The following is a 20,207-nucleotide window of genomic DNA, read 5'->3' on the forward strand; positions in this document are numbered from 1 at the left end:
AGGTTGTGAGGAGAGGTTAGATTCAGAATATTCTTTGAAGGCAGAGCTGAACTGGGTGTGAGAGGATGAAAGGATTTTTAGATGACTTCAAGATTTTTACTTCAGAAGCAGAAGGAGGATGAAGTTGCTGTATACCGAAAGGAGAAGACAGTGGGAAGAACAGTTGTTTCTTTATAGACAAGTTCAGTTTTGAATGTGTTGAGCTTGAGATGCCTATTAGATATCCAAGAGGAGACGTCGAGTAGGCAGATACACAAGAGGGAGGTGGAGAGACTTAGTGTAACGCCATGGGATTGGGCTGGGGGGTGTAGCTCAGCAGTAGAGTGCTTGTCTAGCACGAACAAGGCCCTGGGTTTAATTCCCAGCACCGGGAAGGAAAAAAAAAAGCCATTGAATGAATAATAATAATTTTTTAAAAAATGTAAAGAGAAGACAGCCCAGGAGAGGGCTCTGGGGCAAACTACAACTCAGAAGTTAGGAAGAGGAGATGAGAAAAGGAAGAGGTGTTAAGAAAGGCAGGAGAGTGTGGTGACCCAGAAGCTAAGGGAATAAAATGTTTCAAGAAAGGAGATAGAAGCAGTGATCAGCTGTATCAAATGCTGCTTTGATGTCCAATCAGCGGCAGACTGAAAACTGACCACAGAATCTGGCAACATGGGGACTGTTGGTGACCGTGAGAATAGTGGTTTCAGATGGGTGGTGTGGCTCAGAGGACTGAATGGTGTGGTTCAGGAGGAATGCAGAGAAGGATCTGCATGTACAGATTGTCAATTCAAGGGAGAGTTTTGCTATGAAGGTGGGAAGGGTGGTACTTTTACTTACCACTAAATCACATCTTAGGTCTTAAGAATTCCCTGTGTATCATAACTTACTTAACCATTCCTCCATTAGTGAACAGTTGGAGTGTTTCTAAATTTGCTGTCATAAAGACCATTGTAAGGAACATTTTATGGTTGAACAAAGTATGGAACCTTTCCTTGACCATCATTAAGGTCAAAATCTTCTCATTTATGTTTAATAAGTTTATGTTTCACAAAGTTCTTTAAGCTGGGTGGTCTGGTCTCTGAGTCTTCAAGAGATCAGAAGATGACAATTAGAAGGTTGGGATGGAGTTAGTGGGAAGGAAAAGACTGTGTTTGTGAACAGGCATGGAAATCCAGAGGAAACTGCCACTCACAAGCACTTGGAAGGACACAGCATCTGTCACCATGCTCAGTTGTTTAGGTCAGTGACCGCACAGGGCTTCCTGCACAGATCCACACCCATTCGGGGGAAGGGTTACCTCTTAATCACACAAAGGCACCATCCACTTACCAGGTTCAGGTTTTCAGGGCTGTGTGCACACACAGGGACAGTCTTGCCCTCATCTATCATCCCAGAGGGTGTGCCTTGTTCTAATTTGCATAAAAGAAACAGGCTAAGGACAGCTGTGCTCTAGATGATAGTGTTAAAAACACTGACCTTAAATTATCAAGGAAATGCTAAATTATCTTAGCTTTTCAGTAAATATGCATGGCTTATTTATTTTAGTATATGAAGGATAAATTTGGGCTATCCAGAAGGTTAAGTTAGGTGAAACATCATAGGCACCAGATTAAGTGGTTTTATTGGCTCTGAGTAATTCAGTTTTTATTGGCTCTGAGTATTTTGTATCTCATATTTGATAAATAAGGGATTCTGCTTGGTTGAAAGAATACTAGGGACAAGAAATAACTAATCCTTTTAGGTCATACATATTTAGGGAAGAACCCAGCTTTACAAGTAAGTATAATAGACAACACTGAAATGGATCTGCCCGCCAGGCGCTGTGGCGCATGTCTATAATCCCAGCGGCTTGGGAAGATGAGGCAGGAGGGTCACAAGATCAAAGCCAGCCTCAGCAATGGTGAGGCTCTAAGCAACTCAGTGAGACCCTGTCTCTAAATAAAATACAAAATTGGGCTGGGTATATGGCTCAGTGGTGGTCGAGGGCCCCTGAGTACAATCCCAGTACCCACCTGCCCCCCCCCCCAAAAGCGTGGATCTGTGCAGAAGAAGGTAACATGTATCTTTTAGAACCTGCCTGGGATCCTTAGTGATCCTGCATTACTAAATACCCTGGTTTCCACATTTAAAAGCCATCAAAATGACAATTCCTTAAATGACCTTTCAGGCCAAGAAAAGGATCTTGGTAATACTTTGCCTTTGCTTAATATTGTTGGGGTGTAGCAAATGATACCTCCAAAAACCTGAAAAGGTCTTAAAAACAGGCTCAGGTCTGTAATCCCAGAAGGCTGAGGCAGTAGAATCCAAGTTCAAAGCCAGCTTCAGCAATTTAGCAGTTCCTTAAGCAACTTAAAGTGACCCTATTTCAAAATAAAAAAATAAAAAGGTGTGGGGATATGGCTTAGTGTTTAAGCACTCCTGGGTTCAATCCCAGGAACAACTACAACAACAACAACAAAAAAGCAGGAGAGCTTGCTTTGGAATTTCTGTACATGCATTAACATCTGACTGCAAGAGGAACACAACTGCCTTCCATCTGCACCTGTCTCTGGAGAGAAGCCTGAGGAATGTAACCACACCTGGACAGAATTCCTTTATAAGACAGCATCTGGGGGCTGGGGTTGTAGCTCAGTGATAGAGCGCTTGCTTGGCATGTGTGAGGCACTGGGTTCAATCCTCAGCACCACAAAAGAATAAATAAATAAAATAAAGGTATGGTGTCCATCTACAGCTAAATAAATAAATAAAATAAAAAAGAAAGAAAAAGAAAAAAAGACTGTCCCTGGGCATATTCAAATTTTGAAGATTGTTTCTGGAACCATTCATTCTCCTAGCAAATTTAGACCCTTCAAAATTGTCTACATTTCTCATTCTCACCCTATCCTATAGACAAAGGGGGCACATAAGCTTCTGAAATATTTTGGGCTAGTGGTTAATTACACTATGTCATTGCCTATGTGCACGAAATAAATTTGTATTTTTTCTCCAATTTTTCTTTGTTTATTCCAGTAAAACTTCAGAAGGCAGAAGGGAAATTTCTCTTTGCCTGTAAAACATATTTCTCCAGGAACCCAGTGCTGAAGCATTTATGATTTACAGAAACCATAGGGAAAGGTCACTACAAAAACTCTTACAGCCCAAAGTTCTACAAATAAAACAGTTTAGGAAAAGCAAAAAAAAAAAAAAATAATAATAATAATTTAAAAAATTTAAAAAATTAAACCTACCTTCTGTGTCTGAAAGATAAGGCTTGAGTTTGGGATTTTGAAAAGCTGTGGATTAGGTTGTACACTTTTCACCCAGCAACCTGAGAAGCTTTGGACAATTCAGATACAATTTCTCCTTCCTTCCTTTCTCCCTTTCCTTTCCCCCTTCTCACTGTCTTTTTCTCCTTCCTTTTCTTCTTCTTCTTCTTCTTCTTTTTTAAATTTTTATTTTCTGTCAAATTATCCGAATTCTACCTTAATCTACAAGTAGTAATTAGGATTTCTAGACATGGCAACTCATTGCTATTTTCCCCCTTTATTTTTTTATTTTTTTAATTTTTTTATTATTAGTTGTTCAAAACATCACAAAGCTCTTGACATATCATATTTCATACATTTGATTCAAGCAGATTATGAACTCCCATTTTTACCCCGTATACATATTGCAGATTCACATCGCTTACACATCCACATTTTTACATACTGCCATACTAGTGTCTGTTGTATTCTGCTGCCCTTCCTATCCTCTACTATCCCCCCTCCCCTCCCCTCCCCTCTTCTCTCTCTACCCCCTCTACTGTCATTCATTTCTCCCCCTTGTATTATTTTTCCCTTTCCCCTCACTTCCTCTTGTATGTAATTTTGTATAACCCTGAGGGTCTCCTTCCATTTCCATGCAATTTCCCTTCTCTCTCCCTTTCCCTCCCACCTCTCATCCCTGTTTAATGTTAATCTTCTTCTCATGCTCTTCGCAGGTGCCTACTTTCTTATGGTTGGTTCTCAGAACTGGAATGCACCCAAGAGAAGGAAAAAAAAAAAAGGCCCCCTGAGCCCATCACCATCTCCCTTGCAATTGGCCCAAAACATTGTGCAGTCTCTGTAACTTGTCTTTCTTCCACAGAACAATCAATGTCAGATCCCAGCTGGGGTAAACCCAAGCCAGCACAGCTCTGTCCTTTAGATATGTAAAAATATGTAAAAAGAATGACCACTGTTCTCACAGAGTCACTTCAAAATGGCAATTTTTCTATTATGCAGTTTTTAATAGTGAAAGTTTTTCTTGACAGTAAGATGCAAAAACCACTCAGCTGCTCAGTGAGGCAGAGTTAAAATATTCTGCAAAGGCAGCCTCTACAGAACAGGCAGAACCCCGCGGCTACCAATTTGTGAAAACATAACTAGAGGGACAAGACAGGTGTATTGACACAGAGTCACTGCCCAGAAAAGCATTTTATTATAGTTTACTTTAAAAATAAACACGTTATGGCAAACTGTTTTAATGGTAAGTGACTAAGGGGAATAAAAATTGTGTAGCAGAATCAAACACCAGGCCCTCCTTGGGGTTGCACTAGCTTTCTCTCAAAGCTGTGGGCACATCATTTCTTTTTCCACTTATATATTATAGGGGTGGGGGTGGGGTGTCCTTGGTTCTGTAGCTATAGCTCTGAAATTTGTTAATCAAATGAATTCCTGTCCTAGTATCCAGTGAGCCTGATAGCTTGGCTTCTGGGGATGGATTCTGCCCCGGCCAGTCAGTAATGTCTCCCTTGGTGGTATTTTTTCCTGTTTGAAAACTCTGCACTGAAAATTTAATTTCTTTTATTTTAATCCTGTAAAAAACAGGATTGCTGTGTCCAAGAGGAAGAAATATATCTGATGACTTTTGGGAACACGGGGCTGCTCTCATTAACTTTCCCTGTTCATTTAAAACACTAAAGTGCAGCTACAAGCAGAAAAGCCCAAGTTGCCATTTATAAAAAGCCACATTGGGACTCCTACTGCCATGGGAACATACCTGTGGGAGTGAGTGTGGGCATGTGGTGTACTAGTGGGTCTGTGTAAATTTATGGATTTGTGTGAATTTGTATTTATCTGTTATGTGTGTGTATAAGAATTTTGGGGTGGATGTGTTGTACATGTGTTTGTATGTGAATGTGTGTATGTGTATTCATTGTATATGTGTTTATGATTGCTTGTGTGAGTCTGTGTATAACAAGGTGTTTGTATTGTTTGTGAATAGGTTTATATGTCTGTGTTGTTTATGTTAATGTGTATGACTGCAAATGTGTATATGAGTATATGTTGTGTGTGAGTTTGTGTTTCAGCCAGCATCTCAATGCAAGCATGTGTGGTGTTACCTGCATAACAGTGTGTATTTGTACTTTTGTAAAAAGAAGTGCACACTGTGGGTGACATTTTCTATATGTGTATTTTGTGTGTATTCTTGTTTGTATTAGTGTGACCATTGTGTAAATGTGTATTTGTGCAAATGTATACTGTGAGTGTGCGTATGTATGTGTCTGTGCATGAATGTTCATTTGTATGTGTGTATTTGTGTGTATGTGCGCATTGTGTTTGTGTGAATGTATTGGTCTAAGTGTGCATTTTGTGAGTATGCATTTGTCTGTGTGTATGTAAGTGTGTTTGTTTTTGTGTGTGTGTGCGCTCACGCCTTGTGCCTGTGAGCGGGTGTGTGGTGCCTCCTGGCTCCTCGACCTTGCAGCTTTCTGCCCCATCCGGGCGGCGCTGGGGCACAGGCCTGGGCCAGGGCAGGAAAGGGAAAAGCCCACACTGGGGTGAGCGCGCTGTGCCACCGCCGCCGCCACGCCACTGCGCCGACTTTGCCCTTTAAATCGGTCTCCAAGCCGATTACAGCTGATCTCCCACGTGACGTTTTACCTTCTGTCTCCCGGAGCGCGTTGCCCGAGGACAGTCCTTCTCTGCTGCCGCGCATCGCACCGCCCAGCCCGCCGCGGGGGCTCGGCTCCCGCAACTTTGGGCGAAGCGGCGGCGGGTTCCGGTGCCCTCGGGGACCGCTCTCCACCCAGGCGTCCCAGGCTCGGCGACTTTCGTCTCGAGGGTAGGGCGGCGATCTGGGCGGAGAACGTGTCCCAGACCCTGCTCTGCGCCTCTTAGACCCGCGCGCGGCCGCTCCCCGGGGACGGGCAGGGTGCCCTGCGCGCTGTGTCGGGAAAGGGGCGCCCTACGCCAGCCAGCACCAGAGCAGGCGTGCCCTCGGGGGAGACTGCCGAGCGATGGCCCTGAGGCTGGGGTGAAGCGGGAGGCCAACCGAACCTCCCTAGCCTTCTCACCATGCAGAAGAGCGTGCGCTACAACGAGGGGCACGCCCTGTACCTGGCCTTCCTTGCGCGCAAGGAGGGCACCAAGCGCGGCTTCCTGAGCAAGAAGGCGGCGGAGGCGAGTCGCTGGCACGAGAAGTGGTTTGCTCTTTACCAAAATGTGCTCTTCTACTTCGAGGGCGAGCAGAGCGGCCGCCCGGCGGGCATGTACCTCCTGGAGGGCTGTAGCTGCGAACGGACACCCGCGCCACCCAGGGCAGGCGCCGGACCTGGAGGGGCCCGGGACACTCTGGACAAGCAGGTACTATACACCCTCCCTTCTCAGTCTCCCAGTCTGTAACCTCGGCACTCCCAAGCTGTTCTAACCCTAGGGAAGCATGTATGTGTGTGTGGCTTGGGGGTGAGAGGGGGATTTAACAGAGCTCAGGGATTGTGCTCCAAGATCCCTCTGCAGAGTCTGTGGCAGGACATCTCCTAGCGTCTCCCCACCTGCATACAGGGATTCTCCCATCTTCATCTCTCCCACCCCACGACCAAGTGATCAGTTGGAACAGGGTCCCGGCTTTTTCCCAATCCTGATGAAGGTCGGGTCGTTTCAGTTTCTCTGCTAACCATCCGGTGCTTTTCTAGAACTTGTTCAGAAGGATTTTGTGTGGTGATGTGTTTTGACACCTGTTGGATTTAGATTGGCAAGACCCAACTAACTTATTTGGGAAAGTTTGGTTTCTCCCTTACCCGCGGGCGCGTGTAGATTTCTTTACCTGCGGAGGATTGACCGCTGGCTGTGCTGGGAACTAACGGTGTTCTCAAAACCCAGAGACACTCCTGTTCATCATTTTCCGTCAGTCCTTGTGGTTTAGGTCAGTTTACTTTGCTAAACATTTGACCTGATGGGGTCAGTTATGACGGTAAATGTGTATCCATCCATTCTTCTTAGGGTTAATATTTGGTCGGCCACATTCTTGCTGTGTGTCAAAATGTGGGCATTTAAAAAGGACGCTTCTGTACTTTTAAATGAATGCTTTGAAATTGAGTGCGAGCTTTAAATTCTGGGTCACAATTTTGTAAGTTTTGTGGTGTGCGCAGAGGGTGGGTAGGAGGGACCTTCTAGATTTAGTAACCCCTGTCCCCCGTTTCTGCAAATACAAAATATTTCTTTTCAATCACAGTTTGGTTATTAAAATAAAAGCAGACTAATTTTGTGCTCCCAAATGTTCTCACTTTGCTTCTAGATCCAAACCTTGTGGATAGGGGTGCGGGGGGACTGATTGTCTTAGCTGTTGAATAAAAATATTTCGTAGCTGAATTTTCCATGCAAGTCAGACCAAACTGTATCTGCTGCAGACTACAGAGGCTGTGGGAGGCGCTAGCCAGGAAATAATGCAGAAGATACTTACCTAACCTCTTGGGGCTCATAAAACAATGTGTAAAATGAAAAAGAGTTAAAACTAGATCATTCAGAAGTTTCATTTTTTTTTTCCACTTTGGTGTCACTGTAAATCATTAATGAACTTAACTGATTACACTTGTTATAACACTTACAAATCCGAAATTTTAAAAATATGCCCTTTGGTGGTTGAGGGTATGTTCAGAGTCATTTGAAAAACTGATTTCCAACTTGGTAGGTATAAGCACTGGAAATATAAACCTAAATTTCAAGTTGTGCATTTTAGAATTTAAATTAGAAGAGTTTTTGAGGAAACAGATTTTTTTCTATTGATGAGATTCTTTTTTTAAAAATCGTGTATACCAATGCCCCACAGAAAGCAAAACAAATAGGTTTTTAAGTTATTGTGTCTAAAATAAAAGAAGGTACTTTAATTTCTCTTTTTCTTTTTAGCTCTGGGTGGGGAGCTGTTACTTGTTACAACCTATATAGCTCTCTGACCTGTTGTCATTATATGTAAACCGGTATTTTTCTACTTGGAAAATACTGGATTCTTATCTTCAGGACAGTTTTTCTTTAAGTCAGACTTTAATAAAGAAATGGAATTCTCAAATAGTTTGACTTTCAAGTGGAAGTTCTAAAGAGGTCTTATGAGAAGTTTTTTCTCTTTTTACAATCATGTGAGTTATGATCATTTCTCAGTCATTTTATGCATCTTTAATATGAAAGGTTCTACGTAAGAAATTAGAAGCTTTCATATTTGAATCTAAAACTAAGATGTAGAGAAGCCACCATTCCAGAATAGATTCAAAGTAGGATTGGGAAGTCTCTTAAATTTTGTCTTATGTTAGACATGCTTTGGTGACTTGGGTTAGCCCAGCAGACTAATGCTTAATCTGTGTGTCATAATAAGGCTGCCTATCTGGTCGTATTTGAAGAATTAATAAGATAATGTTGTGGAAATAAGAAAGAAGGAGAAACACTATATTAAATCTACAGTTTATGCCATTGGTTCCCTTTGGGTTAATTGTGTTTCTGTTATGATTGAATCCTCCCAAACTCTGAGGAGTCATGGACCTGAGTGACTGGTGAGCTTGAGGGAGGATGTGATCTCAAGGTCATCTTCTCCACATATGTTTCTAGAGCTTTCTGTGTAACTCTATCCTCAACCCTATAACCCTAGTTGAAGGTAAGAACTTGAAATAAGATTTCAAGAGACAGTAGTTTTCTTCCACCATGTTGCCTTGTGACTCTTTAAGCAGATCTCTTAATGTTTCCTCCGTCCCCACCCTGTGAAATCTCTGTCGTAATATGTGAAAATTAAGCATTTGGAAATAACATGATTTTTAAACTGCCTTCCAATATTGGCAGTTTCTGTTTCCAAGGTTCAAATGGATGGCATGAGCTTTTTGCCTGTGGGGGATGTGAAAGGCAGTTTCACAGATTTAAAGATTATGGGAATCTGTAATAAACAGTGCATCTGAGAAGCTGAGGACAAGCAGGTGACTGAAAGGGACATTCTGAAAAATCAGGTCAGCAGATATGCAGAGTTAGAGTAACATCATTGACAGAGATTTTTTTTTTTTTTTTGGTAGTACTGCAAGACTGAACCTGAGTACTCTACCACCGAACTACTTCTACAGCCCCTTTTATGTTTTATTTTGAGATAGGGTCTCTCTGTGTTGCCCAGGCTAGCCTCAAACTTTCAATCTTTTTGCCTCAGCCTCCTTAGTAGCTGGGATTACAGATGTATGCCAGCTGAGAGACATTCTTATCTTTTCCAATGGATGAAGACATATAGTGTCTTCAACAGTTACAATGATTGATGTAATTCGTGGTATACATTGTCTCTAAACATTCTTAAGAGTTTAAATTCTACTTCTAATTTTAAAATTATAATTAATTGTGTTTTTATGGTAATTACACGAAAACACTCATTATTTTGCTTTATTTAAATAATGATTCAAAGTAAATTGGTTGACCAAAGAAAAGAAAAAAATCCAAGGTTTTTTCTTTTTCTATTTTTTTTTTAGCTGTTTGTCTAAAACTGTTTCCAGTTATGTGGGAAAACAAAAACAAAACAAACAAACAAAAAATGAAAGGTATTTGTCACTTTCCAAATATACACTGCTTCATGCATTTCTTAGGGTTTCAAGATTTCCCTTGAGACTCCTTGGCATATTGCTAGGCTCTCTTATCAGCCTTATACGGTGACTACTTTTTTTGGCATAGTAATAGTGATATAATCACAATGAATTTGGTTTTCTAAGTGGTTCCTTTTCGCCAAAATGATGTTTCTTTTCTCCAAATGTGTCTGGATAGCACTTCTTCTTTTTTTTTTATTTATTTTTTTATTGGTTGTTCAAAACATTACAAAGCTCATGATATATCATCTTTCATACATTTGACTCAATTGGGTTATGAACTCCCTTAGCACTTCTTCTTAAGAAAGCTCCATTTAATGGGAAATGAAAAACTTCCCTCTCATTATAGGTAAGGGTGTTAAGGAGAAAGGGGACATGCATTTCTTAAGTACCTTCTGTATGTCTGACTTTGTGCTTGAAATATTATCCTCCATCACTTCATCTAATTTAAACTTCACTTTAGCTCTTGGAGATTGTTGTCATCATCATCATTTTTATTTTTTACCTATGTTAATACTGAGGCTAGACCAATTCTAAGTAGCTAATTAAAGTCCAACTCCAGATATGAATGCTAACTATGCCATAGAGTGCCTTGCTAAGGAGATTATATTTAAAACTGATTTTTAAATTTTTTTTTAGTTGTAGATGGACACAATACCTTTAATTAATTAATTAATTAATTAATTTTTATGTGGTGCTGAGGATCGAACCCAGTACCTCACACGTGCTAGGTGAGCACTCTACCACTGATGTTTAAAAAATGGAAAATGTGGATGAGATGGGAGTCGTGAATGTAATGTGTGAATCACTATTTTGTTCATTTATATTACCCTTTGAAAACTATTTAAATGACTATTGTTAATTCTTGAGAAATACAACTGTAGACCAATATATGTTCATAGAAAAATTTGACTTACTTGAATTAAAAAAATTTTTTTTAGTCATTGTAGTTACATATAACAGTGGGGTTCATTTTAACATATTCATAAATAAATATAACATAGTTTTCCCCATTTCCATTCTGGTACTATTCCCTTCCTTGCCCTCTTCCCTCCCCCTGGGATTTACTTTTAAACAAACAATTTCATTGGGAATGCCTTTACTTCAAAGATGGACCTTTGTAGATACTTGTACTTGGTGTAAAAAGTACATATTCTGTGACTGTGGCTGTGGCTGTGGCTGTGGCTTGGTGGTAGGGAGCTTGCTTTGCACATGTGAGGCACTGGGTTCTATCCTCAGTATCATATAAAAATAAGTGAATAAAGATATTGAAAAATAGGTATTATTTTTTAAAAGCACACATCCCAGTTAGTCTGGTATGTTTAAGTAGTTGTCTTGCCTGCTAGCAAGAGATGTGTACAGCAACAAAGCCTGCTTTCTTCTTCTTCTTCTTCTAGTGATGTTAAAATTTCTATAGCCCAACTGCCTTGTTTGGTGTGTGTGGGGTATCTCCTTAGCTCTGCAAGTGTGTACTGTAGATACTTGTCATATTTGTGATGAATTAAACATATTGATTTAATCTCAAAAGGGATTCACATTTATATTATTTTCCTATCACCTCATTACTATTATTTCCTATCACCTTATTTTAACTTTCCTAACTTGATTACAAGAAAAAGACTTTAATCCTTTCATTGAATTAGACAGAGTTACATGCAAACTCTTAAATATTTGCAGGGGGTATAGAGTGTGGATGGTGGATTTTCATTTTTGTTCATGTTGTTTAATTGATGTTTAATAATCAAATCCATGTTTTCTTTTCAACCTTTCCTTACTAACCACAAATAAAGGGAAAATGGAATAAATTTATATGCTAAGTCATATAAGATGTTTAAAAATATAACATTATAAATTATTCTGGAGAACCAAAATAATTTATTACTTATACTTTGTAATTGTTCCTCCATTAAACAAAGAAAAGAAATTCATTGATTAGTAAAATTTAGCTATTTTAATTTTGACTACACCAGACCTACTGTTTTCAGATTATTATATTTATTATTGAGAATTCAACATAGGAAAATCCATCTTTGATGTGATAGATGTACTCAAAACTATATTTTTCTTTGATAATTATTTTTCTGTGGGTTTATTAAGTAACAACTATTTCAAATTTCAGAGAAAAATTGAGTGCACTATTGAGTGATGAAAAATATGTATGATAACTTTTTTATTTCTTTTGGAATTGAATAATAGAGACCTTACATTGGATAATAAACCTAGAGTATTTGTGATGGCCAAATGTTTTGTTGTTAGCAAGAAAATTATTTGTAGCTTATTATAAATTTTTTAAGTTGAAAATTAGAAAAATCATAGTTTACTAAAACAATTGTATTGCTATCTATGTAATACATATTATATTTTTAAATTGATTTATCCACATTCTCCAATACTACTTAAAAATGTAGTCAATATTATAGTCAATATAATCTAAATTTTATCGAAAAGAAAATCTTATTCTTTAAGGTTATTTTTTGATAAAATAAAGCAGATTGGCAAATGGATTTATTTGGGTCTTAAATCCTAATTTTTACAACTTTAAAGTTACTTGGTGTTTTTATGCCTATTTATTTATCCTAAAAGAAAGGAATGTGTGTGTGTATTGTTTATTAAGATTTTTACATTCAATCATTGAATATTAAACTGTTTATGCAGTTATATATGATGGGGGTTTGCAGATTTTCTGTGTATCATTGACATTTCAAGAGGTGAGTTACAATCTAATCTGTATAGTTGAGGGAGCTTTATTTTTCAGGACTAAGGACGTGTAATGATTCTATTATATTAATTACAGAAATATAAATTCTTCTGTGGAATCTGTTTACCTTAAATAAAGCCCTGTAAATAGCCCTGCACTGCATAAAGACCATTGAATCAACGATGGACTGCGTACCCCACAGTAACTGTAGCACACAGTGTGGGTTTGCAGTGGGCTATACCATCTAGGTTTATATAAGCACACTGTAATGTCCACTAAATGAATTCACTGAATGATGTATTTCTCAGTAACATGATTGTGTAAGTAACATCTTAGTAAATGAAACTAGAAATAATGTTTGTTAGGTATGGACGTAGCACTGTGTGAAATATTTGACTATTTTGTAATATTTGGCCCTTCTAAAAACTCACCAGTCTTCCAGATTATTCATTATATTTCCATTGGTGTAACATTTAAATTTTAGTTGATTGAGTTAAAATACATTAATTTGGCACCACCAAAGGATATATGTTACTATTTTTGCCCAAGGAGTTGAAATATGATTGTGATATATATTTTTTTGGGGAAAAAAAGAACAGTAGCAGTTTTTGTGTTTTTTTTTAATTGTTTTTGCAGAAAATATTGGCATCGGTAGATGGAACAGAGATGCAGAAAGCACATGTTTTCATAGTTTTCCTTTTTATTGGCACTTTAAAAGCTTATGATTCAATGAAAAATAAAGGTTCAAATAATTTTCCCTGAAACTCCTCACAGTGACTGCAAAATTCTCCAAATATAATTTTAAAGAAAAGGCAGAAATAAACCCCCAAATTTGAGTTGATATGCATTTATTTAACTATTAAGCTTTTTGTTGTTGTTGATTTTGAACTGTGAAGGAAGAAACAATAAAGAAAGTTTGGGTTGTCTAGCTGGGTGCCGTGATGCATGCCTGTAATCCCAGTGGCTTGGGAGGCCGATTGCAAGTTCAAAGCCAGCCTCAGCAACTTGGCAAGGCCCTAAACAACTTAGTGAGATTCTGTCTCAAAATAAAATATAAAAAGGGCTAGGGACATGGTTCAGTGGTTAAGTGCCCCTGGGTTCAATCCCCCCCACAAAAATGTTGGGGAGGTTTATATAAGAACAATTATAACATCAGAGTTCATTAAATTGAATTATAATTCTCATAAGATTTAAGAAGATACAAATAAAATGAGGTAAAACAATCTATGCTTAAAAATAAAACTTATTGATTATCTTGTGCTTCATTTTAAAGAACGTAGTCCACTGTTTCACTTTTCCAATACTTGTGATAGGACATTGCTGAGGCTTGTGATAGTCATACAGCAGGGATGTGAGGGATTCTAGCTGCTGGTATTTAACATTATTTTCGGGTTCCTGAGATGTTTTATTCTGTCAGTGTCTGATTTAATTTAGACAATGCCTGAATCATTTCCTGAACTGTGTTTATGAGCCCATGCCATTCTTGTGACTAATGAGAACAGTGGGGTTAGTCCTTGCAAACAGACGCCTGTTTGAAAGCTTGGAGCTTTCCTGGGGTTAGCAATGGGGGAACAGGGAGGTGATAACTTGGTCTCCCATTATGTAACAGTGTCACTCATTACAGAAGTATCATGATGAGACAATGCTAGTGATTCACAGGAATTGAAGGCCACTCATATCCAATATGAATTTGCTTTCTTCTACCTTTAAGGATATTCATGTCCAGGTGAGGTGAGGTTTATTTAGGAGTTAAACTGTGTAGCCTTCAGTCTTGGCTCCACTACTTTCAAGAGACATGATCTTGAACAATTTCTCTTTCTAAGCCTGATTCTCGGGCTGGGGGGTGGGGATTATGACCATACTGACCTCACCGGGTTGTTGTGAGGCCGTGGGCAATAATCCAGGCCAGGCTCCTAGCATAGGGCCTGGCACAGGGCAAGCAGTGAGCACATTCGTCAGCTAGCATTTTTGTTACTTACTTTCCAATACAATTCTTCTCTGATTTTCATCTTTTTTGCTTTCATTATTAAGAACACTTAGGAAGTTTTTTTCCATCCTTCCACTTTAAAAAATTCTTTAACACATACAAAATAGAATAGTTTACAGAATGTCATCATCCAGCTTCCAAACTCTTCAGCTTTCTGTCATTTTTTATTATGTCTGTTTCCCTCCACATGCACTACCCCCCCATTATCTTAAGGCAAGTCCCAGACATTGTGTTATTTCACTTGTACATTAATTTTTTTTTCTTTTCCTCTTTGGCATAGTCTTGTTTGGCAATGAAGATTGCACTAGATGTAGCTCTGAAAAGAACTCTCTTGGAAAGAGTTTGTCATGTGTTTCTGTTAGAATGAGTGTTATCATAATGGCAGTCATCTTTTTGTTTCTTTGATGCTATAATAAAGGAACAAACCAAAGACAGTTGTTGTGAAGATATAAAATGGTAGAATTAACTTTCCAATAAATTCCAGTGTGTCAAATCCTAAAGAAAAGAAACGAAGAAGTCAGTTGTTTAACCAGGATCACAGTGAAAGGATTTTTCATAATTTGACCCCATTCTATGGGGCAATTAGATTATTGATGATCTCTCATTGAAAGATCTCTTTTTTTAAAATTTTTTATTGTTGGTTGTTCAAAACATTACATAGTTCTTGACATATCATATTTCACACTTTGATTCAAGTGGGTTATGAACTCCCATTTTTACCCCGTATACAGATTGCAGAATCATATCAGTTACACATCCATTGATTTACATGTTGCCATAAAGATCTCTTTTTTTAATTGGAGTCTATTCACCAAACTCATCGAGTTGTCTTCCATTTAGAGTCAAGAATGAGTTTTGGCCACTGTTGCTGTGGATGCTGCTTCTCTCTTTTTTTTTTTTTAAGTCAAAAACCATTTATAAAGTGGAAGAAATAATATTTCCAATGTAAGGCAGTTGTGAGGATTTAAATAGATAAATACGTATAAAATACCTATCCCAGTGACAGATTCATCAAAATCACTAACAAATGGAAGTTCAAACAGGAAACCCAACCAGAGGAAACCAAAGACTTCCATCCTAGACCACCAGAAAATCAGCGAGGACATCAGGGGCAAAGAGTACATTGATAAAGGGCCCCTCCAGAGTCCCATTGGTCGTCCACACTTTGAGAGTGTTAATAATGGATGGATTCACTTCTCAATTCCCTTCTGAAAGGAATAGTCACCTAAGGGAAATTTCTTATTCTCTGTCCTGGAATATCTCCAACTTTTCTTCTTCTCCGAGTATTTTATGTTTCAGGGCTAATTAACACTTCTCCCAATGCACCAGAGTGATCATTTCTGGCTATTACAAACTAGCTGGGAGGTCGGCGCTATTCAAATGGGCACAGGCTAAAGCAGGCACCTCACTGGCACCCATGATGCCTTCTGGCTGGCCACAAGCTCCTCTTGCACCCAGTTCTGGAAATTTCCTTAGTGCAGTGCCCAACTGGGTCCTCTGCTTCCTCTTTTGAGATTGTCCCACCTGAGTGAAAAACATTGCCTTTGCCCACTCGGCCACGTCAGAGACAGGAAGTTAAGATCACCATTTCCTCACCAAAGTGACATCTTCCTTTCTTTTTTTTTTTTTTTTTTCTCATTCAGTGCTTTGCACAGCTTTGCAACAGTGAGGATGTTATCCATAAACCAATGTTTCATTCATTTTTCAGAATCAATCCTGAGGACCAACAGCTAGACAATGTTATTTTAAGGCAATTGCCAAGGCTTCATTTATCAAGAATGGAGTTCATTTTTCTAGTATTGGCACAGTTTTTAGGGTTAATTGGTTTCTTGTATATGATGGATTGTGTTATGCCCTTTTGATTGCAAGGGAGAAATATGAACTCAGATTGTCTTAAATAAAGGTCACATCTCAGTGTGGGGGGACAGTGAGAAATATTGTAAGGTAATCTAAGGGTGAGTGGTTCTCTACCTTATTGGGACTTATCTCTTCTTTGGATGATGCTCCTGATTGATCCGGTTTTCAGGGTATTGATGTCTTGTTAATTCCCTCTGTTTCTGTCTCCTCATAGCTTCTGCTTCCCCAGATTTCAGGTTGCCATACCCTCCATCGTACTGATTTCAACGTTTTGATTCCATTTTTCTTGTCTTTTTTTTTCCTGGATCAGCAAGTTCTTCTTCCTTCAGTGGTGAAGTCAAACACCTGATGTGGCTCATTTCCAGGGGAGAAAATGGCCCTGATTTTTTTTTTTAATTTCAGTTTTTACCATAGCACATCTCTATTTATTTAGTCTCATATTCTTGTGAGATAGAATCTGATTGTTCAGTTTATATGTTAAGGTCAGACAAAATCACTGGCCTATCACCGATCTGTGAATCAACTGCGAGACAGTGGGTGCTGTGGATGAGGGAGTTTCATGGAAAGTTTAGCGGGTTTGAGAGACATAAGTATTGACCCATCTAGTTCCTTCATCAAGCTAGTAATTTTATTTTCACCAACCTAATATTTGTTCCTCACGATAAACCACATTGTCTCCTTTCAGTTGCAACTTTACACTCTCACCTTATCTGCACCACAATATGATTTCTGGCCTCTGGTCATGTAATGCCTCCAGTACTATTCAAGGATCATACTTGTAATGATTCTTTACTTTTTAATATTTTAAAGATTATTTAAATACTGTTATTTTAAAGTAAATTAAAACAAAGCTCTTTTTTTTCTGAGTGTAGTATACATGCAGAAAAGTACATAAATCACAAGTGTGACACTTGATGTATTTTCACAAAGTCAATAAATTTTTTGTGATCAGCATCTAGACTGAGCAATGGACATGATCAGCCCTCTAGAAACTAACCTCAGGGGTACCCACCATTCTTCCTTGTGACACCATTAGTTACTTTTTCCCAGTTATGAACTTCATATACCCAGGCCCACACTGCATTTTTTCTATGTCAGGCTTCTTTTCCTCAATAAGATTCATCCATATTGTTAGATGTTGCAGTTTGTTCCTTTACATTTCTTTGTTTCTACTGAGTGAGTATACAACACTTTCTTTATCAGTTTTACTGTTGATGGACATTTGGGTTGTCTTTAATATAGAGTTATTACAAATAGTACTATGAAAATTTGTACATGAGTCATTTGGTGTACATATATGTATACCTTTTGTTGATTATGCATACTCAGAAATGAAGTTGTTCAAAGGATATATGTATTTATGGGTATGTGTGTGTGTGAGTGTGTGTGTGTGTGTGTGTGTGTATATATATATATATATATATATTTCAATTTCAATATTATGGATGAACAATTTTTAGGGTTAATTGGTTTCTTGTATATGATGGATTGTGTTATGCCCTACATAGTTCTACAAGGATGCTCCCACCAGCAGCATGTAAGAATGCCATTCTCTTGAACAAGACAAGGGTGTCCTGTCTCACTATTTCTATTCAGAATAGTATAGAAGTTCTAGCCAGAAATTATGCAAGAGAAGGAAATAGAATGGATAAAAATAGGAAAGGAAGAATTCAAATTATCACTGTTTTCAGATAATATGATCCTATACTTAGAAGACCCAAAAAGCTCCACCAAAAGACTGCTAGAGCTAACAAATTCAGCAAAGCAGCAGGTTACAAAATCAGCATGCAAAAATCAATAGTTTTCCTATTCACCAATAATGAACCTGCAGAGAAGGAAAACAATCCCATTAATAATAACCTCAAAAAAAAAAAAACTGGAAATAAATCTAACCAAGGAGGTGAAAGACCTCTTAATGAAAACTGTAGAAACTTAAGAAATTAAAGAAGGCAGAAGAAGACAGAAAGACCTCCCATGTTTGGGTAGGAAGAATTATTATCATTAAAATGACCACATCACCAAATGCAATATACAGATTTAGTGTAATTCCCATCTAAATACAATGGCATTCTTCACAGAGCTAGAAAAAAATGGTTCTGTATTTTTTCTAGATGGAACAATTCTTTTATTAATTTACAACAAAAGGCCCAGAATAGGCAAAGCAATTCTAAACCAAAAAAGTAAAAAAACAAATAAACAAATTAAAAAAACCCCAAACAACAATACTTGGAGGTATCACAATTCCTGATCTCAAATTATAACAGAACTATAATAACAGAAGCTGCGTGGTACTGGCATAAAAACAGACACATAAACCAGTGGAACAGAATAGAAGATACAGAGACAAACCTGCATAGGTACAGTGATCTGATCCTTGACAAAGGTATCAAAAAGACATGTTGGAGAAAGGACAGTCTTTTAAAATGGTGCTGAGAAAACTGGTTATCCATAAGAATGAGACCAGATTCTTCTCTGATCCTGCACAAAAGTCAACTCAAAATGGATCAAAGACCCAGGAATTAGATAGAAAGTTTTAAACTCCTGAAAGAAAATGTGTCTTCTTTCAGTAGCAACTTTACACTCTCACCTTATCTGCACCACAATATGATTACTGGCCTCTGGTCATGCACATATAGGTGCAAACAACAACTTCTTCATCAAGAAGCAGCAGCTTAGGAAATAATACCAAGAATTAATAAATTGGATGGCATCAAATTAAAAAAGCTTCTGCACAGTGAAGGAAATAATTTAGAATATGAAGAGAGAGAATGGGAGAAAAATATTTGCTAGCTACTCTTCTCACACAGGATTAATATTCAAAATATATAAAGAACTTAAAAAACTTACCACCCAAAGAAATAACCCAATCAATGAATGAACACATGAACTAAACACTTCTCACAAGAAATACAAATAGTCAACAAATAAATTTTGAAAATTATTCAACTTCTTTAGCAATAAGAGACACAAATCAAAATGACACTGAGATTTTTATCATATTCCAGTTAGAATAACAGAAATCAAGAATACAAATAACAGTAGATGCTGGAGAGGGCATGGGTAAAAAGTTTTACTTTTGTTGCTGGGATGGTAAATCAGTATAACCACTATGAAAATAGGTATGGAGGTTCCTCAAAAGATTAGGAATGGGGCCACCATATGACCCAAGTATACCACTCCTCAGTATTTGTCCTGAAGAATTGAAGTCATCATACTATAGTGGTACATGCATACCCATATTTATAGCATCACAATCCACAATAGCCAGTCTATGGAACCAGCATAGGTGTCCATCAGTGGATGAATGCATAAACGAAGTATGGTAAATATACACAATGCAGTTTTATTCATTCATAAAGAAGAATGAAATTATGTCATTTTCAGGAAAATAGATGGAACTTGAGACTGTTATACTAAGAGAAAGAAGTAGAACTCAGAAAGTCAAAGGTTGTGTTTTCTCCCATATGTGGAAACTGAAGAGGTTAAAGGAAAAGAAAGATGGGAGGATGGGATTTCATGAAAAGCCAAAGGAGATCAGTAAAGAAGAAAAAAGGGACCAGGGGAGGGTGGGGTATAGGGAAAGGGAAATACTGAGGAACAATTTTAACAGATTATATTGTTATATCATGTGCATGTACATATATGTAATGATAAATTAGATTCTACTATTATGTATCCAGTAAAAAAAATATGGAAAAGGGGCTGGTGATGTAGCTCAGTGGCCTAGCATGCTCAAGGCCTTTGGTGCAATGCCCAGCACCTCAAAATAAAATAAAATAAAATAAAAATCCAAATCCTCTACATTCTCTCAACTCTTGATATTACTTGTTTACTGTTTGGCTATTCTCTGTTTTAAAATGCTT

General features: G+C 38.1%; 1 protein-coding gene across 2 annotated transcripts in view; it reads left to right on the forward strand.

The window, feature by feature from the left end:
• The first annotated feature begins 5,630 nt into the window (after positions 1 to 5,630).
• Positions 5,631 to 20,207, forward strand: part of Rasgrf2 (Ras protein specific guanine nucleotide releasing factor 2) — a 238,540-nt gene continuing 223,963 nt past the window's right edge. Inside the window, exon 1 of one of the 2 annotated variants that reach the window (XM_048800210.1) lies at positions 5,631 to 6,572. In XM_048800210.1, the coding sequence (XP_048656167.1) occupies positions 6,285 to 6,572 (288 nt within the window). In that variant the 5' untranslated portion in view covers positions 5,631 to 6,284. The remainder of the gene's footprint in view (positions 6,573 to 20,207) is intronic. The other variant, XM_048800208.1, reaches the window with a different exon arrangement.

Source organism: Marmota marmota, unplaced genomic scaffold (assembly GCF_001458135.2).
Source record: "Marmota marmota marmota unplaced genomic scaffold, marMar, whole genome shotgun sequence".
Classification (NCBI taxonomy): Eukaryota; Metazoa; Chordata; class Mammalia; order Rodentia; family Sciuridae; genus Marmota; species Marmota marmota.